This window comes from Bos javanicus, chromosome X (assembly GCF_032452875.1).
Source record: "Bos javanicus breed banteng chromosome X, ARS-OSU_banteng_1.0, whole genome shotgun sequence".
NCBI classification, from domain to species: Eukaryota; Metazoa; Chordata; class Mammalia; order Artiodactyla; family Bovidae; genus Bos; species Bos javanicus.
The window spans coordinates 87,855,756-87,868,034 of NC_083897.1; the positions used below are offsets into that span (position 1 = coordinate 87,855,756).

At 40.6% G+C, this 12,279-nt stretch overlaps 1 protein-coding gene across 1 annotated transcript in view; it reads left to right on the forward strand.

Annotated features, from left to right (window-relative positions):
• Positions 1–11,964, forward strand: part of ZNF157 (zinc finger protein 157) — a 35,036-nt gene extending 23,072 nt beyond the window's left edge. Inside the window, 4 exon segments of the mRNA XM_061409915.1 lie at positions 6,713–6,839; positions 7,132–7,227; positions 9,208–10,264; positions 10,266–11,964. Of these exon segments, the coding sequence (XP_061265899.1) occupies positions 6,713–6,839; positions 7,132–7,227; positions 9,208–10,264; positions 10,266–10,437 (1,452 nt within the window). The 3' untranslated portion in view covers positions 10,438–11,964.
• Positions 11,965–12,279: the final 315 nt, after the last annotated feature.

The window sequence follows — 12,279 nt, forward strand, 5'->3', positions numbered from 1 at the left end:
TTCAAGCTGGTTTTAGAAAAGGCAGAGGAACCAGAGATCAAATTGCCAACATCCGCAGGATCATGGAAAATGCAAGAGAGTTCCAGAAAAACATCTATTTCTTCTTTATTGACTATGCCAAAGCCTTTGACTGTGTGGATCACAATAAACTGTGGACAATTCTGAAAGAGATGGGAATACCAGACCACCTGATCTGCCTCTTGAGAAATTTGTATGCAGGTCAGGAAGCAACAGTTAGAACTGGACATGGAACAACAGACTGGTTCCAAATAGAAAAAGGAGTATGTCAAGGCTGTATATTGTCACCCTGCTTATTTAACTTACATGCAGAGTACATCATGAGAAATGCTGTGCTGGAGGAAGCACAAGCTGGAATCAAGATTGCCGGGAGAAATATCAATAACCTCAGATATGCAGATGACACCACCCTTTTGGCAGAAAGTGAAGAGGAACTAAAAAGCCTCTTGATGAAAGTGGAGAGTGAAAAAGTTGGCTTAAAGCTCAACATTCAGAAAATGAAGATCATGGCATCTGGTCCCATCACTTCGTGGGAGATAGATGGGGAAACAGTGGAAACAGTGGCTGACGTTATTTTTCTGGGCTCCAAAATCACTGCAGATGGTGACTGCAGCCATGAAATTAAAAGATGCTTACTCCTTGGAAGGAAAGTTATGACCAACCTAGATAGCATATTCAAAAGCAGAGACATTACTTTGCCGACAAAGGTCCATCTAGTCAAGGCTATGGTTTTTCCAGTGGTCATGTATGGATGTGAGAGTTGGACTGTGAAGAAGGCTGAGTGCTGAAGAATTGATGCCTTTGAACTGTGGTGTTGGAGAAGACTCTTGAGAGTCCCTTGGACTGCAAGGAGATCCAACCAGTCCATTCTGAAGGAGATCAGCCCTGGGATTTCTTTGGAAGGAATGATGCTAAAGCTGAAACTCCAGTACTTTGGCCACCTCATGCAAGGAGTTGACTCATTGGAAAAGACTCTGATGCTGGGAGGGATTGGGGGCAGGAGGAGAAGGGGACGACAGAGGATGAGATGGCTGGATGGCATCACCGACTCCGTGGATGTGAGTCTGGGTGAACTCTGGGAGTTGGTGATGGACAGGGAGGCCTGGCGTGCTGCCATTCATGGGGTCGCAAAGAGTCCGACACGACTGAGCTACTGATCTGATCTGATATATTTAAGATGTACAACATGATTTGCTATGCATATACATGGTTAAATGATTACTGAGTTTAATTAACTTATCATCTCATTACAGTTACCATTTTTTGTGTGTGATGAGTACATCCGAAATTTGCTCTCTTAGCATATTTCCATTTTTCAGTAGAATATTATGAAGTATAGTCATCATGCTTGTATATTAGATCTCTAGACTTTATTTATTGTCCATAAATGTAACTTTGTCTCTTTGACCAATATCTCTCCCCTTTCCCCCACACCCTTGGTGACCACCATTCTCTCTTTGCTTCTGAGTTTGACTTTTTTTTTTAGATTCCACATGTTAGTGAGATCATTCAGTATTTGTCTTTCTGTCTAACTTATTTCACTTACTGTAATGTCTTTCAGGTTCATCCCTGTTGTTGCAAATGGCAGGGTTTACTTCTTTTTCATGACTGAATAATATTCCATTTTTTATATACCAGATCTTTATCCATTCATCTGTTGATGGACACTTATGTATGTTGTTTCTATATCTTGGCTATTGCAAATAATGCTGCAATGAATATTTGGGATAGTGATTTCCTTTCCTTCAGATATATTCCCAGAAGTGGGACTGATGGATCATATGGTAGTTCTAGTTTAATTGAGGAACCTTTGCATTGTTCTCCATAATGGCTATACCAGTTTACCTTTTTTTTTTTCTTTATTTAAATTTATTTTTAATTGGAGGATAATTGCTTTTCAGTGTTGTGTTGTTTTCTGCTATACAACAACGTTAATCAGCTATTAGTATACATATATCCCCTCCCTTTTACTTTTTTCTTTATTAATCTTTTACTATCTAATTTGTCTCCCATCTGTTTCCTATACAATAGTCAATGATCTTGTTCAGTTTTAGTTGCATTTTAAAATTATTTTTTAGTCTTAGCTTTGCAGTTTAATATATGAAATACTTACTGTCAGTCCTTTTGCCAAAATTTTCCCATTCATTGTTTTTGGTTAAAGCTCACTATTTAGTATATATATATTAAAAAAGTTGCTCAGTCATGTCCAACTCTTTGGGATCCTGTGGAATTCTCCAGGCCAGAATACTGGAGTGGATAGCCTTTCCCTTCTCCAGGGATCGAACTGGGGTTTCCTGCATTGCAGGTGGATTCTTTACCAACTGAGCTATCGGGGAAGCCCTGTTTGTTTAGTATCAGTTCAGTTGCTCAATCATGTCTGACTCTGCAACCCCATGAATTGCAGCATGCCAGGCCTCCCTGTCTGTCACTCAAACTCACATCCATCGAGTCGGTGATGCCATCCAGCCATCTCATCCTCTGTCGTCCCCTTCTCCTCCTGCCCCCAATCCCTCCCAGCATCAGAGTCTTTTCCAATGAGTCAACTCTTCGCATGAGGTGGCCAAAGTACTGGAGTTTCAGCTTTAGCATCATTCCTTCCAAAGAAATCCCAGGGCTGATCTTCAGAATGGACTGGTTGGATCTCCTTGCAGTCCAAGGGATTCTCAAGAGTCTTCTCCAACACCACAGTTCAAAAGCATCAATTCTTCAGCACTCAGCTTTCTTCACAGTTCAACTCTCACATCCATCCTGACCACAGGAAAAACCATAGCCTTGACTAGATGGACCTTTGTTGGCAAAGTAATGTCTCTGCTTTTGAATATGCTATCTAGGTTGGTCATAACTTTCCTTCCAAGGAGTAAGCATCTTTTAATTTCATGGCTGCAGTCACCATCTGCAGTGATTTTGGAGCCCCCAAAATAAAGTCTGACACTGTTTCCACTGTTTCCCCATCTATTTACCATGAAGTGACGGGACCAGATGCCATGATCTTAGTTTTCTGAATGTTGAACTTTAATCGAACTTTTTCACTCTCCTCTTTCACTTTCATCAAGAGGCTTTTTAGTTCCTCTTCACTTTCTGCCATAAGGGTGGTGTCATCTGCATATCTGATATTTCTCTCGGCAATCTTGATTCCAGCTTATGGTATACAATAAAATTTCCTGTAGTGATGGGAATATTCTGTATCTGTGCTGTTTAATACTGTAACCAGCCACATGTGGCTACTGAGCACTGGAAATGTGCCTAGTGTGACGGAAGAACTGAATTTTAAATTTTCTTCCACTTTAATCAAAATTTAAATAGCCACATATGGTATGTGGCTACCATATTAGTGCAGCTCTAGCAAATTCCTTATGAAGGGCACACATATTCTGGCATATTTACAACTTTTCCTAAAACCCTTGATATTTGAAGGGTTTCTCTGTCCTGATATCTTTGGCTGGATATAATTTCCTTAATTTGTATTTTCTTAAGTTTCTTGAAACTACTGTATTGCCTTGCTTTGTATGTTGTTTTTGAGAAATTGATGCCAATCTAAATTTTTTTTGCCTGGAGGCCCTGAGGAATTTTTTTCTTTGTCTTTAAATTCTAATAGTTTTAATTAGGATATATCTCAGGGTTGATTGTTCCATGTCAATTTCCCTTGGTACCCAGTGGACCCTTTGATTGTTTTTGGATTTGTTTTATGATCCTGGATATGGATCATAAACTTGGTGAACATTTCATGTGTTCTAGAAGAAACAGTTAATCTCTCAGTTTTGAGTGGAATGTTTTACAAAATCAATTGGTTGATTGGTAGTGTTCAGTTTTCTATATCATTGTTGATTTTTTTTGTCTACTAGTTAGTTCCTTTAATCACTAAGAGAGGTGATAAAGGTTGGCAGCCATGTTTGTGGATTGTCCTATATTTTTTCCAGATTTTTTTAGTTTTGCTTCATGTATTTTGAAGCTATATTATTAGGGCAATCTTCCCCACACCTCTGTTCCCAGGGCTTCCCCTTCCTCTAGGTGGACAGTTAGGGCTTTCATCTCTACCCTGGCATTCACTTTCTACAACTAGGTTTGCCCTTTGGTCCAAGTTGTGATAGGTTATAAAAAAGGCAATGGGGATCTTTCTAAAGCTCTTCAGAACATTAGTCCTCTGCCCAAAGAAGAGATTCTTCTCCCTTAGAGTCTGAGGGGCCTGCTACTGCAAGGTTGCAGCTTTGGTACTGGGATTTACTTTGGAACAGGACTGCATGACAAAGAAACGAGAGGCTTTCTCTGTCCCACAGGAGCCCCCCAACTCCTTTTCAATCTTCATGTCATGTTGGTATACCCACTGACCGTGCACTTGATGCCTCTTTCAAGCTCTGTGTTCTCTTAGCCATCCAGTTTATTATGGTAGCTTCAGCTGGTACTGAAATGCTATTGCCTCTCAGTCCTTAGTCTGTCCTAGCCTTCTCTCAGAGCTCCAGCATCATATATTAATCTGCCAGCTGGACGTCTCTATCAGTATGTGACATGAACACTCCAGCTCTGGTCCAAGATTGATCTCACTCTCCCCCTCTGCCAGCCCATTGTGTTCCTTTTTTGCTAATCTTAGTACATGGCACCGGGGCTTCCCTAGTGGCTCAGCAGTAAAGAATCTGCCTGCAGTGCAGGAGACCGCCTGCAGTGCAGGAGCATGCATGCGTGCTAAGTCACTTCAGTTGTGTTCCACTCTTCGTGACCCTATGGACCATAGACTCCCAGGCTCCTCTGTCCATGGGATTCTCCAGGCATGAATACTGGAGTGGGTTGTCATGTCCTCCTCCAGGGGATCTTCCCATCCCAGGGATCGAACCAGCATCTCTTATATCTCCTGCATTGGCAGGTGGGTTCTTTATCACCAGCGCCACCAGGGAAGCCCCTGCAGTGCACCAAAATGGATTCAATCCCTGGCTTGGGAAGATCCCCTGGAGAAGGAAATGCCAAACCACTTCAGTATTACTGCCTGGGAAATCCCAAGGACAGAGGAGCCTGGAAGGCTAGGGCTACAGTCCATGGGGTTGCAAGAGTCAGATACCACTTAGCAACTAAACCACCACCACCATATATGGCACCAGCCTCAACTCAGCTGCTCATGCTGTTATCCTAGAAGTAATATTCTCTCCCTTTCTCTTACTTGACAGTACTTCTGTGTAATTTATAAATGTAAATATATTGTGGGAAGGTCAGAAAATATTCTGATTGTATAGTCAAGTATTTTGGAGATTGATGATCTTTAGAAAAAGAAAAGTTGGAAATCCCTCCACTGCCTGCCCCTGAATGTTTCTGTAACCCTTTATCTCATCACAGTCCAAAGCACTATTTTCCTGTCATACTGTGCTATATGTAGTTCTCTTAACTCATCTTGCATGTTTCGTGTCTTCCTGCCTTGTTTTTCATGTTACTGCCCCATATTCGTGAGGAAGATTATATTCTTGCTTAAGGATTCAAAGCTCTGCCTCCCCAAGTGAAGTTCAGTCTGTTAACACAAGGTGTAATCTTATTCCATCCCTTGTAAAAGCCCATTGCACCTTGTACCCATGTCCATCATAGCTCCTGTAACATCCCATAGCAGGGGTGTGTTCATATACAGGCATACCTTTGAGATACTACAGGTTTGTTTCCAGACCACTGCAATAAAACAAATATTGCAATAAAGTGAGTCACATGAATTTTTTGGTTTCCCAGTGCATATAAAAGTCACACTGACATTATACTGTAGTCTATTAAGTGTGCAATAACATGTCTAAAAAAACAATGTACATACCTTAATTAAAAAATACTCTTGCTAGAGAAGGCTAACCACCATCTGGACAGTGGAGGGTCCCCACAAACCTTCAATTTGTGAAAAAACATGGTATCTCTGAAGCACAATAAAGCAAAGTGCTGTAAAACAACACATACCTATGCAAGTCTCTTTACTGGAGTATGAGCTCCTTGAGAGCAGGCACTCTCTTTATTTCCTCAGCAATTAGGACAGGTCTAGACACTGTGTTAACTCAGCAGTCAGTGGTCTTTTATCCATGAACTGAAAAGTTAATACACTAGCAGGACTGCTCTAGGTTTTTCTCTCCCAAAGGATAGTATCAAGCAAGACAGAGTCAGGTTTCCAGTGCCAGCTAAAGATTGTCACTTGTTCTTTGCCTCTATAAGGATTAGGTCACTAGCCACTGTAGTCACTGACCTTCAGCATACCCTGAAAGGAGTTGAGGGCAGAGATCAGGAATGAGACAGTCTGTGCTCTGGAGAAAACTGGTAGAGCAGACCTTCAGATAGGTATTTTCAGGAGAAAATGTTCTGAACCCAATTTCTTGTATCTTCTCATATCTAGAAAAGCACTAAGATTGTTAACAGAGACATCTGCCTCTTGTGACTAGCAGCAATCTTCTACCGAGATGTGTGCTTGATTGCATGTACCCCCTTCACCAAAATCACATATATATTGACCTCCCCTTTCCTTGTCAGAGCAGTTCCTAAGAGCTATCTGAAATGTTGTCTCCCAAGCTATAGTTCTCATTTTGCCCTGAATAAAACTTAACTCACAAATCTCACGTTGTACATTTTTTTCAGTTGACACCAGTGAAGCTTTTTCTAGTCAACTTTCAAAAGTGCTCTATTGGAAGAATTAGTTCCCACATATCTTTTCCAGATGTTCTATCCTGATCATCACAGATTGTTGTTACAGGGATCCGTGTCATTCGAAGATGTGGCTGTGGATTTTACCCGACAGGAGTGGCACACACTGGATCTTGCCCAGAGGACCATGCACAGGGATGTGATGCTGGAGAACTACAGCAACCTGGCATCTGTGGGTGAGGATATTGTCCACCTAACTCCTGGTAGCATGTTTTTCCTTTCTTGGTTGCTATAACCTGGGCAGCCTTTGTAGAGTTCAGTGATACTTCAGTTCTAGATTCAAGGGGTCATAGATAATTTATCAGTTTGGAGCACCAGGAAGAGTGTGTGTGTTCTCACTTCCCCCAGTGAAAGGTTTCAGTGCGTAGCCTTCCTTGTGCAGTTCATGAAGATGCACCTTTCTCCTCCATCAGAGGCCCTAAAGCTCAGGCAACCTGGCCCACGTCCTGTGCCATTTCCCATTAACAGGCCTCTGCGTGGCCAAACCAGAGATGATCTTCAAGTTGGAGCGAGGGGAAGAACTGTGGATATTAGAGGAGGAATCCTCAGACAATGGTTACACAGGTGAGTGAGCAACAACTCAACATATGAAAAGTAGGAGAAATAAGACTTCAGGAATTCAAATCAAAGGTTATGTTTGGCTAGTATTTTTCAGGAATCTCTTTTCAGAGGCCCTTGCTCTTTGAAAATGACTAGAGGACAGAAGGTCTATATGCTTTAGATACCTAAATCCTACGTCCCCACATCATGCTCACACTTAAGTGCTCTCTCCTATTTTATCTTGATTTTTGTAGTTATTTACCACTCTTGTCTTTCCCTGCCTGCCTCAGCTTAGATATTTATTCTTAGCTAGTCTGTTTCTCTTTAGTATTCTCAATTGTCTTCCTTCCCTCCATTGTCTTGGATGCCTTCTGTTGTCAAGCACTCATTCATACATTCATTTAGTCATCTACCAAATCTTAAATGAGGGTCAACTATATGCTGGTCACCTTCTAGGTGGGGGGGTCCAATAGTGAATAAAGTAATATCTCTCTTCTCTTGGAGCTTGCAGTCTAATGAGGAAAAGAGACCAGAAACAAATGAATACATGATGTTTGGTGGAAAAAAGAAAATCCGTTCAAGATAAGAAGAGTAGACAGTGATGGTTTGTGCTTTTGGAGAATGTGGTCAGGGAAGACTCTTTGGGGAAGTTAACATTAGTACACCAACACCAGTGAAGTGAGACAGAGGCATGTAGATTTTAGTAGTATTCTAAGCAGAGAGAACAGATAGTGCCAAGCCTAGTCTGAGGGATATATACCTCAGGGGTATATAGCAAAGATGCTGGTGTGGATCAAGGTTGGGTAGTGAGAGTGCTAGGAAGTGATATCTGACAGTTCAGTTCAGTCGCTCAGTCGTGTCCAACTCTTTGCGACCCCATAAACTGCAGCACGCCAGGCCTTCCTGTCCATCACCATCTCCCGGAGTTCACTCAAACCCATGTCCGTCGAGTCAATGACGCCATCCAACTATCTCATCCTCTGTCATCCTCTTCTCCCCCTGCCCTCAATCTTTCCCAGCATCAGGGTCTTTTCCAGTGAGTCAGCTGTTTGCATCAGGTGGCCAAAGTATTGGAGTTTCAGCTTCAAAATCAGTCCTACCAATGAACACCCAGGACTGATCTCCTTTAGGATGGCCTGGTTGGATCTCCTTGCAGTCCAAGGGACTCTCAAGAGTCTTCTCCAATACCACAGTTCAAAAGCATCAATTCTTCAGTGCTCAGCTTTCTTTATAGTTCAAATTCTCACATCCATACATGATCACTGAAAAAACCATAGCCTTGACTAGATGGACCTTTGTTGGCAAAGTAATGTCTCTGCTTTTTAATATGCTGCCTAGGTTGGTCATAACTTTCCTTCCAAGGTGTAAGCATCTTATTAATTTCATGGCTGCAGTCACCATCTGCAGTGATTTTGGAGCCCAGAAAAATAAAGTCAGCCACTGTTTCCACTGTTTTCCCATCTATTTGCCATGAAGTGATGGGACCAGATGCCATGATCTTAGTTTTCTGAATGTTGAGCTTTAAGCCAACTTTTTCACTCTCCACTTTCACTTTCATCAAGAGGCTCTTTAGTTCTTCTTCACTTTCTGCCATAAGGGTGGTGTCATCTGCATATCTGAGGTTATTGATATTTCTCCTGGCAATCTTGATTCCAGCTTGTGCTTCTTCCAGCCCAGCGTTTCTCATGATGTACTCTGCATATAAGTTAAATAAGCAGGGTGACAATATACAGCCTTGACGTACTCCTTTTCCTATTTGGAACCAGTCTGTTGTTCCATGTCCAGTTCTAACTGTTGCTTCCTGACCTGCATACAGATTTCTCAAGAGGCAGGTCAAGTGGTCTGGTATTCCCATCTCTTTCAGAATTTTCCACAGATCTGAGAGTTAGCTGGGGACTAAATTATGTAGAGTTTTTATAGGCTTTGTTAAGCTTTATACTGTGACAAGGGAAAGCCTATGTTGGGTTTTGAGTGAGAGTGATATGATCTGATTTATTTTTAAAGGCTCTTTTTCACTGCCAGGTGCCAACAGTTCTGTTTGGGGTAATTCCCTCAGGCATGATAATGACCTTCAGCATCGGAAAATTCAAACTTTGGATCAAACTGTCAAATATCAGAAAGCCTTCTACAAGAGAATGAGCTTTGTTGGACACAAAAGAACACACACAGGAGAAAGAAACTTTGAATGTAATGAATGTGGGAAAACTTACTGCAGGAAATCAAACCTTATTGAACATCTGAGAATACACACAGGGGAGAGACCCTATAAATGTGGTGAATGTGCAAAAACCTTTAGTGCAAGATCATACCTCATTGCTCATCAGAAAACTCACACAGGAGAGAAGCCCTTTGAATGTGATGAATGTGGAAAATCTTTTGGCAGGAAGTCACAACTCATTCTACATCAGAGAACACACACAGGAGAGAGACCCTATGAATGTACTGAGTGTGGGAAAACCTTTTCTGAGAAGGCAACCCTCATGATTCATCAGAGAACTCACACAGGGGAGAAACCCTATGAATGTGGCGAATGTGGGAAAACATTTCGTGTTAAGATATCTCTTACTCAACATGAGCGAACTCACACGGGGGAGAAACCCTATGAATGTGGTGCTTGTGGGAAAAACTTTGGTGCAAAAAAATCCCTAAACCAACATCAAAGAATTCATACAGGTGAGAAACCCTATAAATGTGGTGAATGTGGGAAATTTTTCAGATTGAAGATGACTCTGAATAATCACCAGAGAACTCATACGGGTGAAAAACCCTACCAGTGTAATGAATGTGGGAAATCTTTCAGTGTGCATTCATCTCTTGGAATACATCAGCGAATTCACACAGGAGAGAAACCTTATGAATGTAACAAATGTGGTAATGCCTTCTACGTCAAAGCACGCCTCATTGAACATCAGAGAATGCATTCAGGAGAAAAACCCTATGAATGTAGTGATTGTGGAAAAATCTTCAGTATGAAGAAATCCCTTTGTCAACACCAGAGAACTCACACAGGAGAGAAACTTTGTGAATGAAGAAATGCCTTCTCTGTGAAAGTATGCCTCATTAACACAGGAGAGACCCTTTGAATGCCAAGAATGTGGGAAAGCTTTCTGGCAGAAGGCACACCTCACAGAACATCAGAGAACTCACTTAGGCCAGCCCTTGCCGTGTACTGTGGAGAAAGCTTCTCTAAGAAGACTCCCCTCACCATTTGATCAAGCCCTTTGGGCCATCTGATTACTGGGGCACACAGAGTATACCTGTAACAATACGGCTCCTGCCTTGGTGTGAAAATTGTCCTGATCCCCTTAGGGAGTGGCTCATTGTTGTTTGCATTTCATTTGGATTTCCGTAATTAGTGGTTGAGAATCAGCTTACCTGTTGACTGGTCATTGTTATATTTCTTCTGTGCAGTGACTGTTCATATCCTTTGCTCATTGTTTTCTCATAGGCTGTCTTTTACTTCTTGGTTTAAATGTTGTTTTCCTTGTTCTTTAAAAAAAATATGAGAACATAAAAATCCCTTTTCAGTCATTTGTGTTTCAGATATCTCCTCTCAGTCTGTGACTGGTTCTTTAATTTTGTTAACTCTTTTCTTCTGCCTAGGTTTTATGTTATCAGTTTCAAGGTGATAATATTCTCCTGTACTTTCCTCTAAAGTGAAGGTTTCATTTTCAACATTGAAAATTTTAATCTACCCTAAGTTTTTTCTGTATAATATGAAGTCTCCAATATATAATGCTATATTTTAAAAACTTTACATCAGTAGTATTACACTACTTTTGTTTATGCAGCTTGCTTTTTTTCATGAAATGTTACCTTTCCAAGATCTATCCATGTTGGTAAATATAGCTCTGGTTTATTTATTTATCTCTCCATTCCCCTAGTGAAAGGCATTTGTATCATTTCTGTGTTTAGTATTTAAATCTAGAAATGGCAATGATGGGTCATAGGGTGTAGGCAGTATGCCAGTTATTAATCTATTGTGCCCCAGTTCCAAACCTGCCCTTCTATACTGGGACTTTGTGATGCTGGGGCCATGACTCTATAGAACACATTCCTGTCTTGCCAGCTGCTATTCGCTGTTGGGTCTTGCCAATAAGAGATATGAAATATAAATGTTGAGCCTATGGAAGGAAGAAGGGACTTGCTCTTTTTTTTATTTCAATTCCAGTTGGCTCCCTGTTTATCTGAGTATCAGCCCAGCATTGCTTCTTCACTTGGGCAGCAGCACATCCTCATGGTAGCAGCAGTTTAATCCAGTTTGCACTTTCCCAGTACTAACAGCTCTATGGTACTGCATCCCCTCAGAGACACTTGCAACATCTGGGTAGTGCCACCTCCTTAGAACTATGAATCTCAGTCACATGTGACCCCACTTACAACCTTCTATTTTTAGTAATTCCAACTTCTTCCCTTTTTACCCTAGCCCCACTGCTTTCTGCAGTTGCTGAGTCCATAAGAATTTTAATGTTCTTTTTGCTTTTAAGTTATGTGGTTAGTAACTTCATAACTAGTTAAAATTTTTTTGTAATAAATTTTCTCTATTAAAATAACTGGTATGGCTTCTGTCTCCTAGCTGGGTTCTGATTGACATAGAAGTTTTTCAACTTGACTAAATATTAAAGTTTTTTAAAATTGTACCATTTTACACTCTCATGAGCAGTTTGAGAAAAAGTTTACATTTTCCCACATATTCACTAGAACTTATCTGTTATTTTTTTTTTATAAATTGTTGCCTATCTGAAACGTGTAAAATGGCTTTAAGCCCTTCCATCCTTGAATGTGTTTGTCTTTTTATTTAACTCATTTAAAATCTATTAAATTTTAAGTAGTATTTTATGGTTTTCTCTAAGAAATTGTCTTTGAAAGTTCATCTTTTAATAGAAAATTTGCTCATATATATATATACACATATATTTTAAAATATAATGATGTATTATGGGGTATATATATATGTAATATATGTATCTATCTATATGTTAAGTGTGTGTGTATACACGTGTGCATGTCTCCCCAGAAAACACTTTTGTTTTATATATTTATTTTATTTTACCTACATATTTACCACTTTGGTTG